This window comes from Aythya marila (genome assembly GCF_965140915.1).
Source record: "Aythya marila genome assembly, chromosome: 12".
NCBI lineage: Eukaryota > Metazoa > Chordata > Aves > Anseriformes > Anatidae > Aythya > Aythya marila.
This window is the reverse complement of record NC_139053.1, coordinates 21,682,824-21,705,944: the sequence shown is the minus strand read 5'-3', so window position 1 is coordinate 21,705,944 and position 23,121 is coordinate 21,682,824. Positions and strand designations below refer to the sequence as shown.

Below are 23,121 nucleotides of genomic sequence, written 5' to 3'. Positions count from 1 at the left end.
CTGCTGCCCCCACCCCCCGCGCACGCGCGGCCGCAGGCTCCGCCCCCGGAACGCGCGGGCATCGGGGAAGAGGGAGCTCCCGCGCAGGCGCACACAGAGACACAGGGGCACTCGCGCGGCACAGAGCTGCATTTATTGACGACCACCCCGGGCGTCACACGGAGGTGCCTTCGGCAGGCTGCTCGGGCTGCACCTCCTTCCTCTTGTCCTCCGGCTTCATGGCGGGGAAGAGCAGCACCTCCTGCAAAGAGCGACACCCTCAGAGCGCGCCAGGCCCCCGGCCCGCAGAGCGCCGCGGCGCTGAAGTCTCGCGAAAGCGCGGCTCGGCCCCGCCCCGTCACGCGGCCGGGAGCGGCGCTCGGCGGCTCGGGCGGCTTCCGGGGGCGGGGCGACGCCCGCGGCCTCCCGCGCTCCGCTCGGCGGGACCGCGTGGCAGCTCTCCAGCCGCCCGCAGCAGGCGCCGCCGCTCCCGTTTACCTTGATGTTACTGGAATCCGTAAGGAACATGGCGAAGCGATCGATTCCCATGCCCCAGCCAGCTGTAGGAGGGAGGCCGTACTCCAGTGCGGTGCAGAAGTTTTCGTCAATAAACATGGCTTCATCGTCGCCTGCAGCCTTTGCCTAAATGAGAAAATAAGCGATAAAAGGCAGGGTCGTACAGAGCTAGACGCTACCGGTTCTACTAGTTGCCATCAGAAATGAGTATGTTTGTAGCAGCCGTGTAACTGATAAAACCAAAGCTTTATGCAGCCACAAAAGTGAGTAACAAATGAGGGAAGTTTAATCACCCAGAAAAAGAAAGCTGTGGAAGCTGGCTGTACAGGTGCTTCCAAATCAACTCTAAGCTCAACTTCTTTGTGACCCAGAAGCTTCTTTTCTAGACAAACGTTCAGCCTTTTTGCTTCAGTAAAAGCAATCTCCAGAGACGCATGGCAGCAGACCACCGTGGAATAAATTGCTTTCAAAAGCTTCTCGGGTTCTTTATCACTTCCAAGTACCCCTTTACCGTTTGCAGAAACAACTAAGAACCAGAATCATTTGAATCACCAGCAATTGCTCCATGAAACAAAATTAAACAGTTGCTTTTCCCCCCCCCATGTGGAAAGATTATAATCCCTGACACTGAGGAAGTAATTAACACTTCTTACAAAAATTGGCCCTAACAGCCTCCAAGTGCTAAAGGTGATGATGATGATAAAAATGCAGACTAGTCAAGCCCCTCAAATGTACAACAGGTCAGTGTTGAAACAACTAACGTTTTGGTATACATAGTTTCAAGAAACACTCTCCCAAAGTATTAAACTTTTCTGCTTGAGTCTGAAATCCTGGAATGTGAACTGCCACCCTTAGACTCAATTTCCCCCTTAAGCCTTCAGGCAAATTTTAATTTAAAACAAAGAATCACAGGTCTGCAGAGACTAGGCATAATCAGACAACAGCAGCAAACAAACATACAGCAGACCCAAGGAGAAAGAAATCTTTAATAATATTCACACTGACAACATTTTGAAATTTACTAACAAGTAAGTTAGTTAACATATTTTCCTGTTTTTGATAACTGTTTAATCCTCTCAGGTAATGTGAAGCCATCAGAAACAGTAGAAATAACAGGAATTCTCTGCAGACCACACCATCTGACCTCAATCATGTATGCACACACGCATCCATGTGAGTGTATACATAATTAATAACAAAGCCAGTTTGAGTCCCTCCTTTCCCAGACTTATGTAGAGACACCTAGTGCTATCAATTTCCAGGCATAATAATTTCCAGTTTGCAGCTCTATTCTGTGAAACAATTTAAAAGAGCTCAGAGTTCTGAAAATTAGACTCAACATTCAAACTTTTATTGGACACAGAAACTTATTTAAGAAACTGGAAATATGATGTTGTATGATTACATGAAGGCTTAATTGTGGAAAAATAACTCACTTTCACTCCAAGTAACACAGAGAAAATACCCTGCACATCTGCTTTTTTTCAGATAAGTACATCAGGTAGAAAAAAAAAAGCATGCTATTCCAAAACCTGGCAGTGCTACTATAAACTAATCAACAGAAGAGTTTAGACATGTTTACCTTAGAGCAAGGTTCCTTTAAAAGGAAGTAAGTTTTAATGAAAGGGTTTCACTTGAGTGAGGAACACTCACTCAAAGTATTAACAACCCTTTTCAGCTGTAGGGACTAGTGACAGATTTGGAATTAGGCATAGAAAATACTCTTTACTTATGTGCCTAAATCATTGATTCACTATCAGCAAACACCCTACCTTGGCCTGATCCTCAAAAAGCTGCCGCTGCCGGAAAGGATCATTAAGTTCTGTGTATGCATTGCACACTTCCTTCTTCATCACAAAGAGTTCAAAACGTTCTGTTAGTCCCCGATGAGTGCGATGCCTACATCAAAAGAGGCAAACCAACCACACCTTAAAATAAATAGCTTTACAAAAACAATAGATCACATACATGACGTCAAGAAGTCTACCCACATTTAGCAGTAACAGCTGTCAAAACTTTAAACTACTCGGTATGAGCACACCTGTTCTCTGGATGCTAGGCTTCACAGTTCAAGAACCTACCTGGATTGGTGTAAAAATAGAGGATTAAGGAGTTACATACTAACTGTCTCATACTCTTACCATTTGGCTAGAGGACTCATGATCTGAGGGTGATCACAGATGAATGTTGGGTTGATACAAGTGACTTCCAGAAATTCACCAACTAACTGGGAAAACAAAAGCAAAAGTTGTGTAGAGTACAGTAACGCTTTCCAGCACTGCCTTTCCCAAACATCTTAATTCCTTCTCTTCAGTACTGAAGAATGTACCATGAAACTGAGAAGTTTCTCAACTAATAATGCTTAATCACGGCAATGTTCTCACTAATAGAGCACATACGTCCTAGCTGGATAAGAAACAGTGACATAGCTGTGTTGTTTTTTTTTTTTCCTGATGCTTTTTTTATTGGCCTTTGTTATGATGTGCAAATGAAATTACGTTACTATTTTTGTTAACAGGTTCTATAAGGCAATATGCTGGGTACAAAGGAAAAGACTTAATACAGTTGATAAAAGAACTATATGGGAAGCCTACCAGTTTGATAAGATACATACAAACAAACAGATCTCTTGAAAAAAAAAAATTGACATAAGGATAAAGCAGATTTTTTAGGGGCACAGGAAACGAGTTTTCAACCTAAAATTCTCTAGATCTCATATTAAGCAGGTATCAGTCAACTACGTTTTAGTGTAGACAACAGGATTTTGATAAAACAAGTTTTATCACTGTCATAAAGAAACAGCTTTAGCCTATGTCAGTGTATTTTGTCACATGCAGCTAAACTTGTTCTGAAGAGACTTCTATTGATACAGACAGATCCTGAAATATGTTAGGACTATCAAAAAATCACTGTTACTTACTCTGTCAAGAAGCCTTGCTGTTGTCCTGGGAGGTGGACACTCAACATTTCTTGCCACACAAAGGTCATCAAAGAACCTGCGAGTTTCTAAAAACAGTTGTAGACAAAAAATTAGAAAAGCCATCCAGGCAGCCACATCTTTTCTTCCTGCATACTTCAAAAGGTTTTATAGTGGTTCTTTAAATCTCTATAGTAGAAAACATTAACAGTAGAAATCATCATGGAAAATATTACCTCAAACGTCAGTTTCAAACACTACGAAAATATTTTTTTTGGCTTCGTATTTTTGTTTTTTATCAGTTTACACTAAAATCTATGTTATTTCGCATTTCGGAAAATCAGAAAATAGTTACATACAATCCTGCATCACAATTGTCAGATATTATTATTTAAACAAACAAACAAAAAAAAAGCACTAAAAAGCGTATGAACTTATTTCCTTACAAATTATGATTTCAAGAATAAAATAGCAGACGCACATACTTTGAAGAATGCCCAAAATAACCTTACTCCTAACCTATGATCACAGGCATGGAGACTCAATTGCACAAAAGACAGAAGAAATAAGAAATAAAAAGCTGTGTTTCTTTAACAGATCAAGTTCTCCTCAGATTACGTCTTCTGAGTATACAGCATTATATATACTCCACAAAGGAAGAGGTGAAAGAGTCAGAACTTGCTAAAAACTGCATGGCACGAAGGCTTCACTTCATTCTGGACTCTCATGTAACAGACAAATTGAGAGCAAATCAATCCCATGTACTGACACCACTTCAAAAAAGTAGCTGACAGACTGCAGGCTGAGGACTTCAAATCTTTGCTCTCTGTGTGTTAAGTAAGAATAATAGGACATGCATAAACACCGTCTAACCTTCAGTTTCAAAGGACTCAGCTGATGGAAATTTCACTCCTAGAACCTTTTCCAATTCATCCACCATGCTAATGCGTCGGAAAGGAAGGGTAAAATCTATCTCGTATGCCTGTCCATCTTGACCATCTGGATGGTAAGTGATCTTGTAGCTTCCAGTAATATGTTTCACCATCCCTACAAGAGTATAGAAGGGAGTATACAACATAATATACAGTTCTTTCTGGGGATTCTTATTCTTTTTTAATTAATATTGCATATGTCACCTGAAAGCAGCTTCTCTGTAATTTCCATCAAGTCATGGTAGTCTGCATAAGCCATGTAGAATTCACAAGTTGTGAACTCAGGGTTGTGAGTCAAATCAATTCCTTCATTCCGGAACTGACGCCCAATTTCATATACTCTGTCCAAGCCTCCAACCACCACCATCTAAACAAAAGGAAATTCTAGTAAATACCAACATTTTCAAAGAACTGAAAAGAGCTCATACAAACATAACTGCAACATGACCTGAAAAATCTGATTCAAGATCCATTTTGTTTCCACTAATCCACTGAGTCCACTGGTCTTCAGGAATAATCATAATTTATTTATCTATTTTAAATAATGAGATGTGCCCTTGCCGCTAAGAAGGCTAATAGTGCTCTTGGCTGCACTAACAAAGTATTGCCAGTGGGTCAAGGGAGGTGATCCTTCCTTTCCACTCAGCCCTAGTGAGGCAACACCTGGAGTACTGTGTCCAGTTCCAGACCCCTGTGCAACAGAGACATAGTCACACTGGAGAGAGTCCAGTGAAGGGCCACTAAGATGAGTTCAGGAACACTTCCGCAATGAGGAAAGGCTGAGAAAGACGGGACTGTCTAGGCTAGACAAGGCTCCAGGGGAAATCTTATCAATATATATAAATAACTGAAGAAAGGATGTGAAGATGGAGCCAGGCTCACTTCAGTGGTGCCCATTGACAAGAAAAGAAGCAGTAAGTACAAACTGGAATACAGGAGGCTCCATCTGAATATCAGGTAGCTTTTGTATCGTACGGTTGACTGAGCACTGGCACAGTCTGCCCAGAGAGGTTGTTAAATCGCCTCTTTGTAGATATTCAGAAGCTCTCTGGATACAGTCCTGGGCAACTTGCTCTGAATGGCCCTGCTTGAATTGGGTGTTTGGACAGATGACCTCCAGAGGCCCCTTCCAACCTCAACCATTCTGTGATTCTGTGAGATCACAACAGGCTGGAGAATATAGGATTAACCATGTGGGGCTTGTATTTTACCTTGTGGTAAAGCTCCGGAGCAATTCTCATATATAAATTCATATCAAGCTCATTATGGTATGTGATAAAAGGTCTTGCCATGGCTCCACCTGGAATTATATTCATCATAGGAGTTTCAATCTGTAAAATAGTAACAAAACAACAGATTTTAACATTGACATAAATATTTCCAGGCTCCTCCTCAATACCTACCGTGCTTTCATCTTTTGGGTATTTCTGTTTCCACAGCAGAACTCCGTGAAACAAGAAAACCAACCAACCACAGCTAGCTCTGATGAAAAAAATCTCTGCATTTCACTTAGTCTTTGACATTCCAGCATATGAAAACAATTCTGTAGTAAAGGCCATTTCTCCCATGAAGTCAATAATAATACAAAGAATATACACTATCAACTACGAGAGAAAGAGACTTACACGTAAGTTCAACATCAAATTCAGGGAAAGAAGAACCTGACAGGCAAGTACGAAAATAAAGACGACCTTTGTAAAAATGGAATGACAGAATGATTTACAAATCAAACCTCAGCCCCGTACTCAGAGTACAGGTGAAAGTGGCAAAACAGTACAAGCAGCTGCTCCTCTATAAGTCTGCCCAAGTGATAAGAATGATTTTCTAATTGATTCTGTGGGAGATACGCTATTTAATCTGCTGTGCTGACCTACAGGCTTGGCTTACACATCAGCATAAAGAACTTCAGGATGCCAGCTATATCCTCATACCTCACTACCAACAAGAATTAATCTCCTGTTAATAACCTCAAATCATGAAAACAAGTATTTCATAATTCACGACAGAACTGTTTATAGCAGTGCAGAAGAGGAACTACAGCGAGACTCAGGGCTTCTGGGAAAGAACAAAGATCAGGGCAAAACCAGAAGTTGACGTGTGATAACGACAGAACAAGAACGCAGCTAGAACTTGAAAAAGAGGAGGAACATCCTAAGATATGTATTAATATAGGTCTCTAAGTATTTTGGGTTTCTCCAAACACATCTGCACTATATATCAGACTGAGCTTCAGAGAACAGAAAGCAGTGAGCATGCCAGACAGTACCGGAATCAGAAACGCAGTTTAACTTTGGAGCATTGAACTGACTGCAAAGAAGCCCTGACAGTAACCTGAACAGCACGGTACAATACCTATGACAGTTCAGATGTATTTTTCTCAAAATCAAGCGAGTATCTGCCCGTGGTATGACACTAAATCATGCCATATGGACCCTAATGACTCAGCATTGACTCATGCATCTTTAGATTGCTGACGATTCCCTGACTCTTCTGCCTTTTATTTTGTTCATGTATTTACACTTTGCATAAATTGAGAAGGACTCTCATGGTTCTCTTTCATCAAATTATTGTCAAAATAGTATAATTTGTAAGTACTAGATTAAAAGCAAAAAAAAAAAAAAAAAAAATCAAAGAAAGTTTTAAAGCCTTTACATGGCAAGACAGAGATGACATAGCACAGGTTCAGACTGCTTCATCCTTCCTCTGCTCTCAAAAAACTCCAGTGGCAGATTTTGCAGATTCGGCTGATAAACTCTTAATGGAACTATATTATGTCAAAATGCCATTGCAAAGATGTCACTTCTACCTTACACTACTGAAATAAGAAAAAGACAACAGCAGTTTGAAGTTCTACCTTCATAAATGTTTTCTGAATCACAGGCTACCAACTGAGCAATAGTCTTAACTTTAAAAAGAGGGAAAATAAAACAGCTCCTGTTACCTGAAACTGATAAACACACCGTGTTGAGGTAATTGCTCTCACTCTATTAATATTTCGCATGTGAGCCTGAATATACAGTATCCCTGAAGCTGAGAAGCCCCAAACACATTGAGTATGCAGACAGAAACAAACAATAAAGCCTTACCTCTAAGAAGCCCAATTCATCTAGAAAGCTCCGGATATATGTCACAATCTTTGCACGGGTTATAAATTTTTGCCTCACATAATCATTAAGAATTAAATCCAAGTATCTCTGACGATATCTAGTTTCCTGAAAAGAACAAATATTTTTAGAACAAGCTAGACAAAATGTACTGCCAAAGAAAAGAAGTACCAAAACAAGATGAATGGCTCTTTGTTCACTGATACCATCAGCAGATCTGAATGGATGACCTGTCAAATCACCTCCAAGAGTCACAGGTACGGCAGGTACCTTACCTTATCTTTAAGGCCAAAGTGAAGATGAGGCAACATGTGCAGGCATGGAGATAACAGAGTTATTTCGTAAGGAATAATACTCAGTTCCCCTTTCTTTGTTTTCCCAGGATTTCCTTCTACACCAATAATGTCCCCACGACGCAGCTTGTTGTTAATACAGAAATATTCTTCCTCAGATTTGTAAAGTCTGTAATTACAAAAAAAAAAAAAAAAAAAAAAAAAAAAAAAAAAAAGTAAGTAGTTTTGCTTGAAGTTCAACATTCCAACTGTCCTGCAAGTCTCTCCTCAGGCCAAATTCTTAAAAACAAGAATCCTTCTAATAAGGAAGCCATACATAACAGCCTAAGCAAAACGCTACCTGCCTACCTAAGACAATCCCTAGCCAAACAGCTTAGCTAAGGCAATGAAATAACTGGATGCCCAAATACACATTTCTAAGTCCTAGAGAACAGTTCAATTTAGAATGCTACTGGGAATATTTCTACTTACCTGGAATTTGCCATGACCTGCAACTTGACTCCTTCACCACGAAGATCATAGAAAATCAGTTTCCCTCCAGAGGCACGCTTTGCGTGGATTCGACCTAAATACCAAAAACATGCAGAACACTGAGAAACATGTCCCTAACAGAAGGACACAAGGGCAAAAGCTACAATATTACCACCACCCGTAAAAAAGACCATCAGTTCTGAACTGATCACTAAATGTGGAAGAGAAGCAGTTAAAATCTTAAAACTAACATGACTACACAAAAGTTCACGTGAGCTTTGAGTCCTGAAGCCAAAATCACAATCTAATGTTATACTTGTAAGGTAAGTTGCAACAATCCACTCAGTCTGAAAGCCTGTCCTAAATAGTATAATGCTGCTACAGACTTAGCTTCATGACTAAGAGGATCAGCAAAATTTGAAAACAGACCACCCCATCTCTAAAACCAGCTAGGACTTAGCTCTGAAAATCAACAGGCCATCCTTCTGTATTCCAGATTAGCTTTTACCTGCCACTCTCACTGTAATGTCTGTCAGGTGATCTCCTGGCTGCAAGTGACTGTATTTCTCTATAAAATCTGAGAGAGATAAGTCTACGTGGAACTTGTGGGGATAAGGATCTTCATTGGTGCCCTGCAGCTGCTGGATTGCATGGCTACGGATCTTGTAATATTGCTGTAACAATAAACAAGCAAGACCGAATGATTTTATTAGAATCTTAAAGCATTTTACAAGTTAAAACACTGCTACCCTGACTTAGGAATATGTGTCTCCTCTCCCCCCCCCCTTTTAACCATTTAGTTCATTCTGAATAAAAATCAAATGTAGATCAACAATATTTATTCTCAAAACAGTAATAAGCACATGTCCAGATTCTCACATTTGGATCCAAGTTTTCCTCATCAGCACCAATGTTATTCTCAGAGTCAGAAGTCAAGGAAGGCTTATTTGAATGCTTTTCACTTTGCTCTTTCTGCTTTGCCTCTTTTTCAGCTATTTTTCTTTCAGCCTTCAAACGCCTCTTCAGCTCACTGTAAAACAGAAGGAAAACAGATGCAGCAGGTACTTTGCTACTTGTATGGGGAAGCACTTTGCCAGATTCTGCCAAAACCTTACTGTAACAATAGCCCCGTCATTTCCCTTACTGTGCCCTAAAGTCAAAATAATACTTAAGTGTGTTTAAGTGTTTCCTTCTCTGAAGGCTTTTAGTTCATTCCTTAAGAGATACGAATACTCAGGGAAAACTAAAGCTGAATTAAGTATTGCGTAGACAGACCTTGAGGATGCGTTCCCTGGGAGCCCAAGGATCCTCTGCAGGCCCCCTTATACGAGCCTTCATAGAAGCAGAGCTACCCCACGCGGCAGGTAAGTGAAATGAGCTAAAAGTCAGGTTAAAGTCACCGGTTAAAGTCAGGCTCTGCTTCAGACTCCCGCTGCCGCCTTCGCGGCCCGCTCCCCGTGGAGCGCAGGGCCCCACAGCCCCCGGCCCCGCCGGCCGAAACTTCATGATGAAAGAGGCGGGCCCGGCCAGATCGCAAAGCACCGACCTGCTTCGGTCATGAAGCGCCTGGCGCCATCGGAGCGCGGGCGCGGCCTTCCAGGCCCAGCCGCGGAGCCGCGCAGCTGCAGGCCTCAGCATGGCGCGCTCCAACGGATCACCTGGCGGCACACGCCAGACGTTCGCTCAGCTCAGCTCAGCTCAGCTCAGCTCAGCTCAGCATCGCCTCAGTTGCCCTGCCCGCCCACCCTCACTTTTTACTGAGGCGCGGCTCAGCGTCCCCCACGTCGCAACCCCGCTCCGCTGCGGCCGCCATCTTCGCTCCTCCCGCGGCCCTTCCGGTGCCGCGGCGCCTGCGCGTCGGCGGGCAGCGATGGCGGCGCGCGGGAAAGCGGAGGCAGGGCGCTCGCGCCAGCTGTTCCTGTGGGATGACGGGAGGCCGATGCGCTTCTACGTGCGGCCCGGGCTGACCAAGCTGCGCCTGGCGCCCCTGCTGCTGGCGGGCGGCGGGCGGCTGTGCCGCATCCAGGAGCCGGACGCCGTGCTCCTGGCGCAGCCCGGCGAGCAGGCGCCCGGCGGGGCCGTCTCCGCCGAGTACGTGACGGAGTGCATAAAGCGCAACCAGCGCCTGCCGCTGGAGCCCTTCCGGCTGCCCGCTGCGCCGCCCCCGCCGCCCGCCGCCTCGCCGCGCGGCCGCCTCGCCTTCACGGAGGCGGAGGACGCGGCGCTGCTGCAGGCCGTGCGCGGGCGGGGCGAGAGGCGGGTGGGCGGCAGGGCGCTGTGGAAGGAGCTGGAGCGGGCCGGCCTGACGCGGCACTCCTGGCAGGCCATGCGCGACCGCTACCTGCGGCACTTGAGGCCGCTGCGCGGGGGTGAGCAGGGGGCGGCCGATGGGGCCCGGGGGGAGCGGCGGCGGCGGCCCGGGCCCGGCAGCCATCGCCCGTCTCTTCCCGCAGAGCCCAAGCAGACGGAGGAGGAGCGCGCACGAGGCATGGGCATTTTCGAGGCAGCGAATCGGGAGTTTGAAAGCGACGAGGTGAGCGTTGGCAGCCGGCGGCGGGGCCGCAGCCGCTGCTGTGCCGCTGAGGGCGAGCTGCGCGCGGCAGCCCTGGCTGCCACGGAGCGGCTTTCCCATGCTGTAGCTCAGTTAAATTCTTGGTTTGCTTTGCACCGTGATACCCCTTATGCTATGGCGAAATGGGAGCTTCGTGTGAGTTGTGAACTATGTGGCTTGCGATGAGCAGCATCTCACTGCGGCACGTGCAATAGGGCCCGTTTGTGTAACTTGATTCTCTGCCCAAAGTTCGGCTGAGGAGGTTATCGTGACTGTTACATGCTATGATGTGTCAAGAGCTGTATTGGCAGCTTTTACCTTGGGCATAAAATGTTCGCGCGGTTGCATTACTGTTTACCTTTGCTTTTTGTACTTAGGTTGTTCAAATGGGGAGGTTCAGGCTGGATATTGGGAAAAGGTTTTTCACCCAGAGGGTGGTCGGGCACTGGAACAGGCTCCCTAGGGAAGTGGTCACAGCACTGAGTCTGCCGGAGTTCAAGAAGCGTGTGGAAAACACTCAGACACGTGGTCTGATTTTTGGGGGGCTGGTCTTGTAGGAACCCAGAAGTTGGACTCGATGATCCTTGTGGGTCTCTTCCAACTCAGATAGTCTATGATCCTTTGAAATACTCCCTTACATGTCTTGCTTTTCTGTGATCTTGTATATCCTTGTTAACATATATCGCTTCACTTCAGTCAGTGAATTTTGATGTGTCCAGTAATTAGAGAGTGTCTTTATACGTTATAGAAAGTCATGGTGGAAGATACTGATCACAGGGTAGCAGTAGTAACAGAAGCTTGCTGGGAAATATACCTAACTGATGATTTCTCTTACTTTTAGTCAGAAAGTGACACCTCAGATGCTTTAGAAGAACTTCCTACACAAGTTGGAGGGGGAAAGCCTCCAGGTGAAACGGCATCTGGTTTGAAGACTGGGATGGAGGACTGTGCTTTCCCTGGCACTCAGTTACAAAGGGAAGACAGACCAAGAAGCACTTGCTCTTCTTCCAGAGTGGTGGGAGAAGTAGTGAAAACTATGCGGCACTTCATGGAAAGGTTTAACGTGGACCTGTTCACTGTTACACAGGCCTTTCTGAAAAACACTGGTGAAGTGGAGACTACATCATACTTTCTGCAGACAGGGCAGCGTTTGGATGGATACCCTGTGTGGAGCAGAGAGGACGATTTAGAATTGCAAAAGGATGATGAGCATGTTAGAAGTAAATTGATAGCAAAATTTGGAGCTGAAAACGTAGCAAAGCGAGTAGCATTTAGGAAAAGTTAGAAAAGTAGATGGAAATGACTGTTCTGTTACAGTGGCAAGAACTTAATCAAAGCAAGGTCATTTCAGAAATGCAGATGTGATGGAGAATGTTATATTGTTCTAAAGTTTCAGAAATGCTTTAAAATAACTTTTATAATGTCTGATTTTGTGGGTTTTTTGTGTTTTTTTTGTTTGTTTTTTGTTTTTTTTTTTTTAATGCAGAGCATACTGAACATTTAAAAGTAGAAAATGATGAAGAGAGAAATCCTATCCAGTATTAAGTGTTCTTAGTGAAAGTTTGCTTTAGACTATATATTTACTATATAAGCCATCTGACAGTTTGGCCTGTACTTTACTGTATGTAGTGGATTTTGAATGAGGTTGGCTCCAAAGTGAGACAGACTCTCATTAAATACTGAAACCGCTGTCTTACTATATTAGTACATGATATCAACCTCCTTTCTGTTACGTGTATCACTTCAGAATGCTGTGGATGATCATCTAGGAACGTACTCTGCCAGCTGTTGTCACTACCTTATGTTTTTGTTAATGGACCTTGATTAGTAGCTGACATGCAGAAACGATACCAGTGAAAATGTAACCCTCCAAAACAAGGGTTAAGAGCATGTTAGAAAATGTGTTTGAGGTGCTCAGTCTTATAAATAAATGCTGAGATCTGGGAACGACCAAAAAGTTCACCAGGACATTATAATACTGTCTCATGGTTACAGAGACCTCAGTTAAAATCTCAAGCAAGTGTGCAGTCATCTCAATTTTTGTTAACAACTTTCAACAGGTATTTTCCAGTACTAATATTGCAGGATTTGTTTAATAACATTAAATTTACCATCTGTCCTTGTGATTTCAAAAAAATATTAGTTCTCCCCCAGTTACAGGTTGAAGAGTGCCAAGTCTTCAGTCTAGGCAAAGTAGCGCTTCTGCTTAGACTGACCATGTAGTCTAGTTTGAAAAAGTAGACCAGCTTTCGGGGTCATATGCTGTAGTTCTGTCTAGCTGTATCCATCTCAGACTTGAAGTTAAAAATCTTTTAGTTGTGTAATGTCTGAGCAAGATAGAAAATAATGTCTGATATATGGTCATAATCTGAAAAAACTTAGTACATACAGCTTGAAATTGTGTTCTGGTCTCCATTATTATTTGAACAATCAGCTGGGCACTAGTCATTTATAACTCCTGTTAATCTGGAATTAGGTCATCCTTTTAGTGAAGTAAAATGGGGTTATAAAAGCAAAGGTTGATTATTTTTTTAAAAAATAATACTTTTTTTTTTAAGAGTCATTCACAGGGTTGTTGCTTGCTGCACTGTGGTACTCCATAAAATTAAGTTGAATTAGGGAATTGCTAGTTATAAGGCAAATTCAAATTATTGAAAGTCAATGATAACTTCGTATAATGAGATTTCTATTTCAGAAAACCAATGTACTGAAACATCCATTGACTTGTAATATTGACAACTGTTATCCAAATAAATGCCAAAACTTTTAGACTGTGCAGTGTTCTACTAGACAGGTCATTTCCTGCTGAAACAGTTAGAATGGTTTGGTACATTCGTGCTGCTCTGACTGGTTCGTTGGGACTTGTGGAGAAGACCAGACAAGCACTTAACAAGAAACTGCAAGATAACATAGTAAATAAGGAGTAAGATTTAACAACAACAGAAACTTTTACATCTGGATTCAAAAATCTGATCAGTGCTGATAGCCAAGTTCAAGAGCATGAGACCCTCCTGCAGCCAAAAACTCCCAATTCCAGCTTATGTGGTGTACCTCAGCAGCACCATAGGGTCAGAATTCAATGAAATCATCTTGTGTAACCTAAACTACTCAAGCTCAAAGTGAGAGGTAGAACACCTCAAATGGCTGCAGCAAAAGAAGTTCTGGTGTAAGACTTACCTGTATCTTTTATAATTACTATTTTTACCTGCTTTGTGACATTTCTTGAGAATGAGCTTGTCTTTTTCTGGGCAATTAGTCAGACCTTCAGTGCTGATTTCTGAGTCAGTATATTGTGCTTTTACCTTTGCAAAACCATTCAAAGAAATTGTCTAATACTGAAAACATTTCCATATGCACTTAGTGGTCTCTTTAGGTATGGGATCTGGATAAGAAGACAAAGAGTATAGTTTATTCAAGGTGGCACTCTTTCGTCTGTTCTAAACTCGTGAAAAGCACTGCTTATCCACGGATACATTCTTTCCTGTGCAAGCACATAGGTCTAGGTCTCTTAATTGCTTATTTCCATCTCCTTATCCTGGAGATGTCACTATATCACACAGTTCTGGTTCAGGGCATTCTGGCTCTGCCTTCTCTTGTGATAAAAAAATAATTTCTCTGTTTTGTTTTACTAAGGATACAGTTACAGTCCTTTGGCTATGAGACACGTTGTCTTTCCACATTCATATTGGAGGCCCTGTGCTATTATATTAAGAACATTTTCTGTAGCCCAAGGAAGTATACATGCATCTTCCTTGTATAACTACCTGAAGCAGCTATATTTGTAAACGTGGAAGAATGAGCAGAGTGGCAATGCAAGTGCCAGAACTTTGAGTTAAAGACAAACTTAAAGGCAGATAGTATTCGGTCTGCAATCCATTATCTGAATTTGAGTATTTCCTATTTGCTTCCTTTCAGAATTAGACAGCATTCGTCAATATCAATGCATTCTGGCCATTCATAATTGAATTGACAATGAAGAACTGATTGCATGCACTAGGTTGGAAAGCAACAGACAGGAATACCCAAGAGTTAGTTTCTAAACATCTCTTTGACTAGTGGCTTTGCCATCCTACACTTTATTGGTATAAAAGCTGTTTACTCTTTTGAACTTGTAGAACATATACTTGATATTTGTTTCTAAACAGACTACAACAATCTTTATTTATGCATGTGCCAAAGGATGTAGCCATAGTTTTATCAGTCATACTGTCTTGAAAGTTTGCCCATATCATCTTATGGGCTGCTGGCCAGCTGTTCTACCAGCTCCCTTGCTGGTAGGGCAGCTAACTTCTACTTAGCCCTTCCTGCTCCACAGTTGGTCCCGCAACTCCCTTCTTAACTCTGCAGGATGGTCTCTTACCATCCTGCAGAGTTAAGAGCTGCGCAGGATATGGCCATGCCTGCCCCAGTGGAGGTGACGACAGAGCTGCTTCTGGTCTGGGAAGCCATCCCTCTTCTCTAGATTTCTACTCTTGGTGGTCCCAGAGTTCTTAACTTGGGATGGCTCATTAGTTTGTTCCATAATTGCAGTCTATTTAGCAGCTACTTTGTTTTGCCTCCACCCCATGCCATCACATGCTCTGCTTCCATCTCCCCCCCTTGTCTCTGCCCTGTTCTTCTCACAGTTTCCATGGCCTTTGCCATTAGTCCAGCTATGCTACTGGGGCTTGCTGTCCAAACAACACTCCCTCCTATCCTCCTCCCCAAGGTTCACTCTTCATTCCTGATTTGCCTGCAGGCTTCCCACCACACCTCTCCTCTGCCCATCCCTGACACAGCTAATCATGGCAACCCTCCCCTCACATAAATAAATAAATAAATAAATAAATGAGAGAGAAAGATTTCTCTGAGCCTCATTAATCCACCAGGTTGCCATGTCAGCCTATTGCATCTCAGAAGCCAAACCAGGTGATTTTGCCGTGAACAGATTAACAGTTTACAGGGTCCCTTGCATTGCCTTATCTGAGGAGAAGCTGTGACAGTGGTCATACAAACTTCAAAACAGGCTAGCCTGCAAAAATTGTCACATGATGAGGTCCTTTGCAATTCTTAGTACCAGTCTGACAGAAGTTCATAACACAAAGACTTATTGAGCATTACTAATGTCTTTCATTTAAAACATTTTTTTTTAAAAGAAAACAATCCACATAAACCAAGGTCCCAGAGGACTTTTTGAACAAGTAGCTCTGAATGTACTATTAAACTGACACACGTTGAAAGGACTCTGCAATTTACACATGAAATAGGATGTTTAGAGGAAGATGTTTGTGGGCATTTCATTCCCTAGGCGTACTAACAAGCTTTTCTCCTTGTCTTACAGAACACTGTTAAAAATATGCCAAAATAGTTTTGTTGTTCAGGTTTAAGCTACATATTCCCAATGGAGACAGAAGAATGGCATCTCCAATAGGGATGGGAGGTGGTGCAGAATGGCACAGTATACTAAGCATAAGTTTATTTCCTGTCTTAGAGCACAATAATGTGTTGAAACAAATTCAATAGAATAGCTTCCTGTTCTCCTCTCAGCTTTTTCAATCCACTGCCATGAACCTATGTTGTCAGTTCCAGTATTTATACCAATGGAATCTGTGTCCTTACCTTGTCTTTACAGTCTCGGCATTAGCATGAATTCTTCTCAGTCACACATGTGGGCTGTGAGAATTCCCAGGGCAAGAACTGTTCCTAGTTGTGAAAGCTGGATACAGAATTATTTCAGCTGAAAAATAAATGGATTCACGTAGTCCCAGTAATGTATTCCCATACAAAAACCTAAGAATTTCCACTTTCAGCTATAGATGGTTTATTCAAATTTCCTATTCCACAGTAAGTGAACACAGACATTTTGCCAACATTACCACCAGTGCTGGATGCTCAGGCATGGAAATGGAACACAAGAAAGACTGAACTTGAAAACTTAGCCATTCTGAAAAAAGGATCTTCCCAGAAAACAACGTCTGGTTATCTTTGTGCCTCTTTTGGCATTGTATGTCCTGAGTGGCAGCATGACAAAGAATGTTCTCTTTATTCAGCTTCTGTTTGTCTCTTCTTCCTCTACAGTGCAGTTGCTTCATGTGATTTCACTAGTACTTAGCTGCAGTCTGTGGGAGATCAAGCTCTGATATCTGCTCCCAACATACATACTTCCTCTTTCACATATACCCTGGACTTAATTTGGAAAAACAGACTTGCATTACTCCATCCTGTGTTGTGGCCTTGAAGAGTGAGCCTGTGCTGCTGGGAAAGCTGCCATGAGTGCAGTCAGGGCTTCTGTGTCACTCATCACATGCACACACACAGATGCCCCTCTGCCCTCTTTTGCACTGGTAAACAGTTCTCCACCTTGCAGCCTTCAGAGAGGAGATACAACAAGCAGCTTCTCTGCCTTTTGAATTTGTTACTCGGAGGAGTTCTGGCCAAACAAAAGATCCAGCAGCAGGTTTTTCTGTTCTTCTTCGGAATGAACTATCCGGTAGCCCAGTAAGTCCATTGCGTCCTTGCACACATTTTGCACTTTTTCTATTTTCTGGAAGGGAAGGGCCTTCCTCCAGGCCTCAGATACGCTCAGTGCATCTCTGGATTCGATCTCAAAGGCCTGTCCTCCTTGCCCCTTCCCATGGGTAATGTTGTGCACCCATTTCTGAAGTTCTGGTGTGAAATGGAGTTCTGCAAACCTGTACATCTGAGCAGCCTTTGCTAGTGGGTCTCTGACAATGTCTTCATAACGAACCAGCAGGTAACGGTCTTTCAGGAAGCTGTGAATAGCCTGCCTGCCTGCCTTGTAAATCTCAACATGGCTTTTGCAGATTTCTTGCATAGCATTGTAGGGTCCCATTTCTCCCTTCATCTTCTGGGACCCCAGAACAATGTCACTGTCACGTTTCAGGTCTACCGCTGTATTCTCTCGGGACCTGAACACAGCTCGAGGATCCCGGACCAAGTGAATGACTTTGAGGTTCAGGGATGGATCAGTGAAAAGGGAGTAGAGGACTTTCAGGTCAAAGAACCGAACTTCCTTGATGGCAACATGGCTGTAGGTTTTACAGGCTTCCTCCACTTTACTGAATGGGTACTTGCCACAGATTGTCCTGCAATTTCTTGCAGTGATTATGTCATTGCGACTGAATAAGTCGCAGGCAGGGGGAGAGCACAAGGCTCGGCTTGTCTCCCACTGAAATAAATCAGACATTTTCTTCTGGCTTGACATGTAGGCATCAAACACAGACATGTCACACAGAAAGACTGATCTGACTAGGTCCCGCACTGCCATCTGTAAGACTTTGGCACTGTTCTGGTACATAGCAACCCACACATGCCATGCAGGCTCCATCAGGTAGAAGACACTGGGATGCTGGCTGAAGATCTGTCCAGTGAAGGAAGATCCTGACCGCCAGGAGGAGAGAATGAGGATGTGGACTGGAGAAGGCTTTTCTTCCATGGGGGCATTGCTGCAGGTTAGGAAGTTGAAGTGAATCACGAAGGACAGAACTGCCAGAATCAGGAGTACCAGCACCCATCTAGATTTCATCATGGTTGCAAGGGACCTGCAGAGACAGACAGAGGAAGTTCAGCATCACAGGGTCACGAAGAAGGCACTTGTAGTGAGTTGTGCTCCTACCAATCCCACTGTAGGCTCAGGGTTTTGGAAAGCTGCCACACTACCACCATGCTGTGAAAACCACAGCACAAGATAGCCTTCCACAGCCAGATCACACAGACAGAGAGAGAGACAGGCTTCCAGAAGAAGCCCACTGATTTTTTTTTCTTTTTGGTTATACAAATGCCCTGTGGAGTTTAGTTCTGATAAGAAGCTGATTTGGATAGACATTTGGACCAAGCCTAGTAACAGCTGCAAACAAAGACCATTGTGAAATTAAGTCATATATTAGCTTCTTCCGTTCAAATAAATACAGTAGTGTTTACCAAAAACCCTGGCTTCCAAATGAACTTTGATAATATCACTTTCATCTGACACCATTAACATCTTTATTGTAACTCACAGAGAAGTCCTTGGACTGCAGCCAGGCAATCTTAATTCAGAAAAACACGTTGAGCATGCCTTAAGACACCCAGGCAGATATAAAGCCACAGTAATCATTATACTCTGAAAATCTACATCTGAATAGTCTGAGTAAAAGTGAATGGGTTTGTTTTTGTTGGGAAGCAAGGGTATGCTTTTATGTCCAGGGTAGGACAGCTGGATGTTGTAGATATGCAGACTATCCTTGTGACTGCTCTTGTTTGCCTGAGGAACAGCCTCATGTGAGGCAACAGACTCAACAGGGAATTTCTTCATGCACACAGTAAGCAGTAATGATTTATGCCATGACCAGTCTGCCCCAAAGGGAGAGGAGAAAAACTGAAACAAACTGTGTGTGTCTGGTGATGTGGAATAGAGGAGCAGCAAAGAGAGGTAAAAGTTCTATCAGACATTTCCTAATATGAAATAAATACTAATTGAATACACTTACATGTATTTTTCACTGCAACATCTCTTGCTTATGGCAGCTGGGATGGTTAAGGTCTTAAGGTTAACCACATTTTTTTTCCCCTACAGCAAACATCCAGAGTCACAGGCAGAGTGAATTGGTTCACTTCACATTGCAAAAGTGAAATATGAAAGCCCTCACAGACCTGCAGAGCAGATAGCCATGAATGACTGAAAAAAGCTCAACTGCAGTACAGAAAAGGCACACTTATTGTCAGCTGGCAGCAAGATGAGCTAGGATTTGGCCGAGAGCATAACAAAAAAGAATCATGATGTGCCAAGGATGAAGAACAGGAACTACTGAAAAAGACAAAATCCAGTGTCATCATGTTAGGTCTTCCTATAGCACATGCAAGAGAGGACAAAGAACTGGAATCTGCCTGCATTGCGCAGCTGTTAAAAGCAAACAATCCCCCCAACAAACAAAACAGAGTAGTAACCTTTTGTATTTCACTTATTTGTCAGGCTTTAGGTACGGGGGGGGGGGGGGGGGGGGGGGGGGGGGAGAAGGGGGGTGTCTACAGGAGTGGCCTGTATGAGGAGTCCAGAAGCTGCCCCAGGCTAGCTGAGAGCCAGCTCCAGCTGGCTTAAAAAAGGGATCCACCACTGGCCAGAACTAAGCCAATGAGCAATGCTGGTTGCACCTGTGAGAGCACAGTTAAGAAGGGAAGAGGAAAAAAAAAATGCTGCACAACAGCAGCTGGGAGAGAGGAATGAGAAAATGTAGAGAGAAACAATCGTGTGAGGACACCCAGGTCAGTGCAGAAGGAGACCAGGAGGTGCTCCAGGTGCTGGGGCAGAAGTTCCCCAGCAGCCTGTGGAGAAGCCCATGGTGGAGCAGGCTGCCCCTTGCAGCCCACGGGATACCACGGCAGAGCAGATCTCCACAGGCTGCAGCCTGTGGAGAGGAGTCCACAAAGGAGCAGGTGATCTGGGGGGAGCTGCCGTATGTGGGAGACCCATAATGGGGCAGTTCCCAAAGAGCTGCTGCCTGTGGGAAGCCCACGCAGAATGAATTCGGAAAGGACGGCATCCCGTGGGAGGGACCCCACATGGAGCAGGGGCAGAGGGTGACCATGAAGGAGCAGTGGAGGTGAAGCATTATGGACTGACTGCAGCCCCCATTCCCCTGTGGCGATTGAGGGGAGGAGGTTGAAGAGGGTGGACAGGAGGGAAGGTGCTTTTAGTTTGCATTCAGTTTTTCACTGCTCTAGTCTGTTAGTAATAGGTAATAAATTAGTTTAATCTCCCTACATTGAATCTGTTTTGCCCATGACAGCAATAGGTGAGTAATCTCCCTGTCCTTATCTCAACCCTTGAGCCATTTTTCATCATATTTTCTCCCCTAGTTCCTTTGAGGAGTGGAAGCAAGAGAGTTCTGTGGTGGAGTTTCGCTAGCCATCCATATGAAACCACTACAGCTTTTATGAAAACACACAGAGACCTTGGGAAAGCTCGATGCTAGCAAAGGGAGAGAGTCACAGAAAGCAGCAAGCAGCTCCAGGGACACATACCCACCAAATACACTGTGAGAATGGGTGGCATGTCTCCAAATTACAGGGTTGCTGCACCTATCTATGTCTGAGGGAGGTGACAGTACAGCACAATATACTTCACATCATGCGGACTGCGGCATGGCACTCTACCATAAAAGTATGGGGGAGCTCTCCAGAGCTGCACTGGTGTAGCAAAGAGTATTGGGTGCCCAGAAAGCCCGACATGGGTCTTTGGTGGCAGTGATGCTTGCTCATTGTTTTATCATATTTATCCTCAATTTGGCCTGGTTAGCTTTTGCAGAGTTAGAAGTAGCATTTGCCAATTCAGAGAACACATGGCATGACTGAAACTAGTTGGAAATATGGAGAAGACAGTCTGGAGAAGCAGGAAATACCCTCTAAGCCAGACCAACAGCTTCTGTCTGCGCAAGGAAACATAGCACTTTAATGACAGCCGTATGTCTATAGCACTTTTCAAAAATTATCCCCAGTTAGGCTGGTAAGCACAAGCAGAAAACAGAGTTCTGGGCACCAGAATATCCACACCAGCTACCAAGAAATAGTTGAAAAATCTTACCTTAACATGTCCTCTTGAAGCACCACCAGACCTGCTTCAAGCAAGGCTTCCCTCCTGCACATACACTTGCTGTGGTATGTACTCCTCCAGGCAGCCTTACAAACACCTGTGCATTCGTGTACAGGCACTTAGCCTTTCACACCAGGATCTCTTATACACTAATGTACTCAGATCTTACCTATATCTGTTCTTGTACCTTTTATTTATGTCCTAGCTCTGACTACCATGCCCGCCTACTTTGACCTGCTTTAAATTAGAAAACTCCACCCTCCACTAGTGGCAAAGCATGAGAATGGCAGTTTCTTGAAGGGGCACAAATGACCAAACACTACTAGTAAGTGAGAAGGGCCAGGAAATTCACAAAGGCAACTGAGAATTTATTTTGTTGAGACCCTTTGCAGGCCCTGAAATAGCCTGCTGTTCTTAAAAAGAGGAACATGGATTTCTGTGGAGTGTCAGAATGAAAGATGAATGGCAAACCTCATTGCAGGGGGGACTGTCTTGCCCACTGGGAGTGGTGGTAGGGCATATTTGCCTACTAATGCTCTGTCTGTGTGCCACGTTGCTAGTAGATGCATCTCATGTACTGCAGTCTTACTGATTCCTTTCTTCCTGTGCTCTGCTTGAGCTACTCTGAAGGCTGGAAATCATCTGAATAGAGAAACTCTGGGAGGATCAGCAGGACTTGTCGTATTAATGATTCACTGCCAGAACTGCTTCACTGATTCACTGCTGTGACAGACAAGGTGGTGAAGAAGAGCAGAACTGGACTCACTCAAGGGCAACGCGTGGTATTCTGCAACTATGAAGAGACAGTCCCTTTGGGTTATTCCTATTCCAAGTGTCATCATTTTTGTCACACCTTCTTGTGAGGTGTTGACCTCCTGACGCCATCCAATGTCCCAGGGGATCTCACCGTGCTGCTCTGAGGACTAGTCAAGTGTAAGAGACAGCAAAAGCAAAAAATCTGGGCCCTTCCAGCAGGAGGGACACCCAGGAGGGGAAGGTCATGTTCCCTTTCACTTGCTGCATTACAAACACAGATGGTCAAGCCCTGTTAACCCTGGGTTGGGAAACAAGGCGAGGAGCTGGCAGTGGTCCAGGTAGAGCCCTGTGGAGAGAACCAAGCCATGTTCTGTGCAGCCTGGATTTCAGTTATGTGTTCCTATACCTTCCACGGACACCACCTGTAGGATTGATTTATCTCTATGTCAGAGTTACAAAGCCGGTTTGTATGATCACACCACTGACTAGCTCTTCCTGAAGCCTAATTTCTCCCTGCCAACATTTGCATGAACAGAGATATATGGAAATCCTGTTCCACCTGTATATCGTTTGCCCAGGACATGCTGGTCCTTTGGCACCAGTATTCAGGCTTTGTGACAGCCACTGAGCACTGCTGTACAGTCCTCTAGTCATAGGGTTCAACAGACTTTTTCAGTTGCACAGATCCCAAGTACGAGCTGCTTGGCTGAACTTTCCGGACGGCAGCTTCTGTGTCATGAGCAGTTTTACAGAGGGGAAAAACGTACTCCTCTTTGGAAACGAGGCTTGGGAAGGCACACTGTTCTAGCACACTGCCCCCCAAGAGACCTGCACATTGTGGAAAGTGAAGCAGGAATCCTCTGGCTCTTGAACAATGGACATGCCTCTCCCTGTATGTCTGACTGATAAGCTTTAAGTGACAGATAAAGCAAAGCAGAAGCATGTGACAGTCATCATACACGTATGCTTGACAGCAATTAGCCCCATGCCACTCAGCCTTGAATGCCTTCCTTGTGCCTCACGCAATGGCTGACT

The 23,121-nt window shown here is 44.1% G+C and overlaps 2 protein-coding genes across 3 annotated transcripts; both read right to left on the bottom strand.

The window, feature by feature from the left end:
- Positions 1–114: 114 nt before the first annotated feature.
- KARS1 (lysyl-tRNA synthetase 1) lies at positions 115–10,709 on the bottom strand. Of its 2 annotated transcripts, none has more exons than XM_082770308.1 (14): positions 9,964–10,709; positions 9,092–9,242; positions 8,721–8,886; positions 8,213–8,306; positions 7,724–7,910; positions 7,431–7,556; positions 5,556–5,675; positions 4,549–4,711; positions 4,286–4,459; positions 3,416–3,501; positions 2,637–2,722; positions 2,268–2,394; positions 478–621; positions 115–241 (listed from the first exon to the last, which is right to left on the bottom strand). In XM_082770308.1, the coding sequence occupies exons 1-14, from the start codon at positions 10,644–10,646 to the stop codon at positions 155–157; spliced, it is 2,394 nt and encodes a 797-aa protein (XP_082626434.1). In that variant the 5' UTR covers positions 10,647–10,709; the 3' UTR covers positions 115–154. The 2 variants fall into 2 exon arrangements, with proteins under 2 accessions (XP_082626434.1, XP_082626435.1); XM_082770309.1 differs by lacking the exon at positions 9,964–10,709 and adding an exon at positions 9,759–9,933.
- Positions 10,710–16,433: 5,724 nt separating this feature from the next.
- Positions 16,434–21,344, bottom strand: CHST4 (carbohydrate sulfotransferase 4). Its single transcript, XM_082769664.1, has 2 exons — positions 21,322–21,344; positions 16,434–18,304 (listed from the first exon to the last, which is right to left on the bottom strand). Exons 1-2 carry the CDS (start codon positions 21,327–21,329, stop codon positions 17,158–17,160), a joined length of 1,155 nt encoding a protein of 384 aa, XP_082625790.1. The 5' UTR covers positions 21,330–21,344; the 3' UTR covers positions 16,434–17,157.
- Positions 21,345–23,121: the final 1,777 nt, after the last annotated feature.

Excerpts from the sequence above, each read along its gene's own strand:
- KARS1 (XM_082770308.1), bottom strand. The coding sequence starts at position 10,646 with ATGGCTGCCGGGCCCGGGCCGCCGCCGCCGCTCCCCCCGGGCCCCATC. Across the intron at positions 8,887-9,091 it reads AGGAAAACTTGGATCCAAAT|CAATATTACAAGATCCGTAG; the intron begins GTGAGAATCTGG and ends TTATTGTTACAG. Across the intron at positions 7,911-8,212 it reads CAGGTCATGGCAAATTCCAG|ACTTTACAAATCTGAGGAAG; the intron begins GTAAGTAGAAAT and ends TTGTAATTACAG.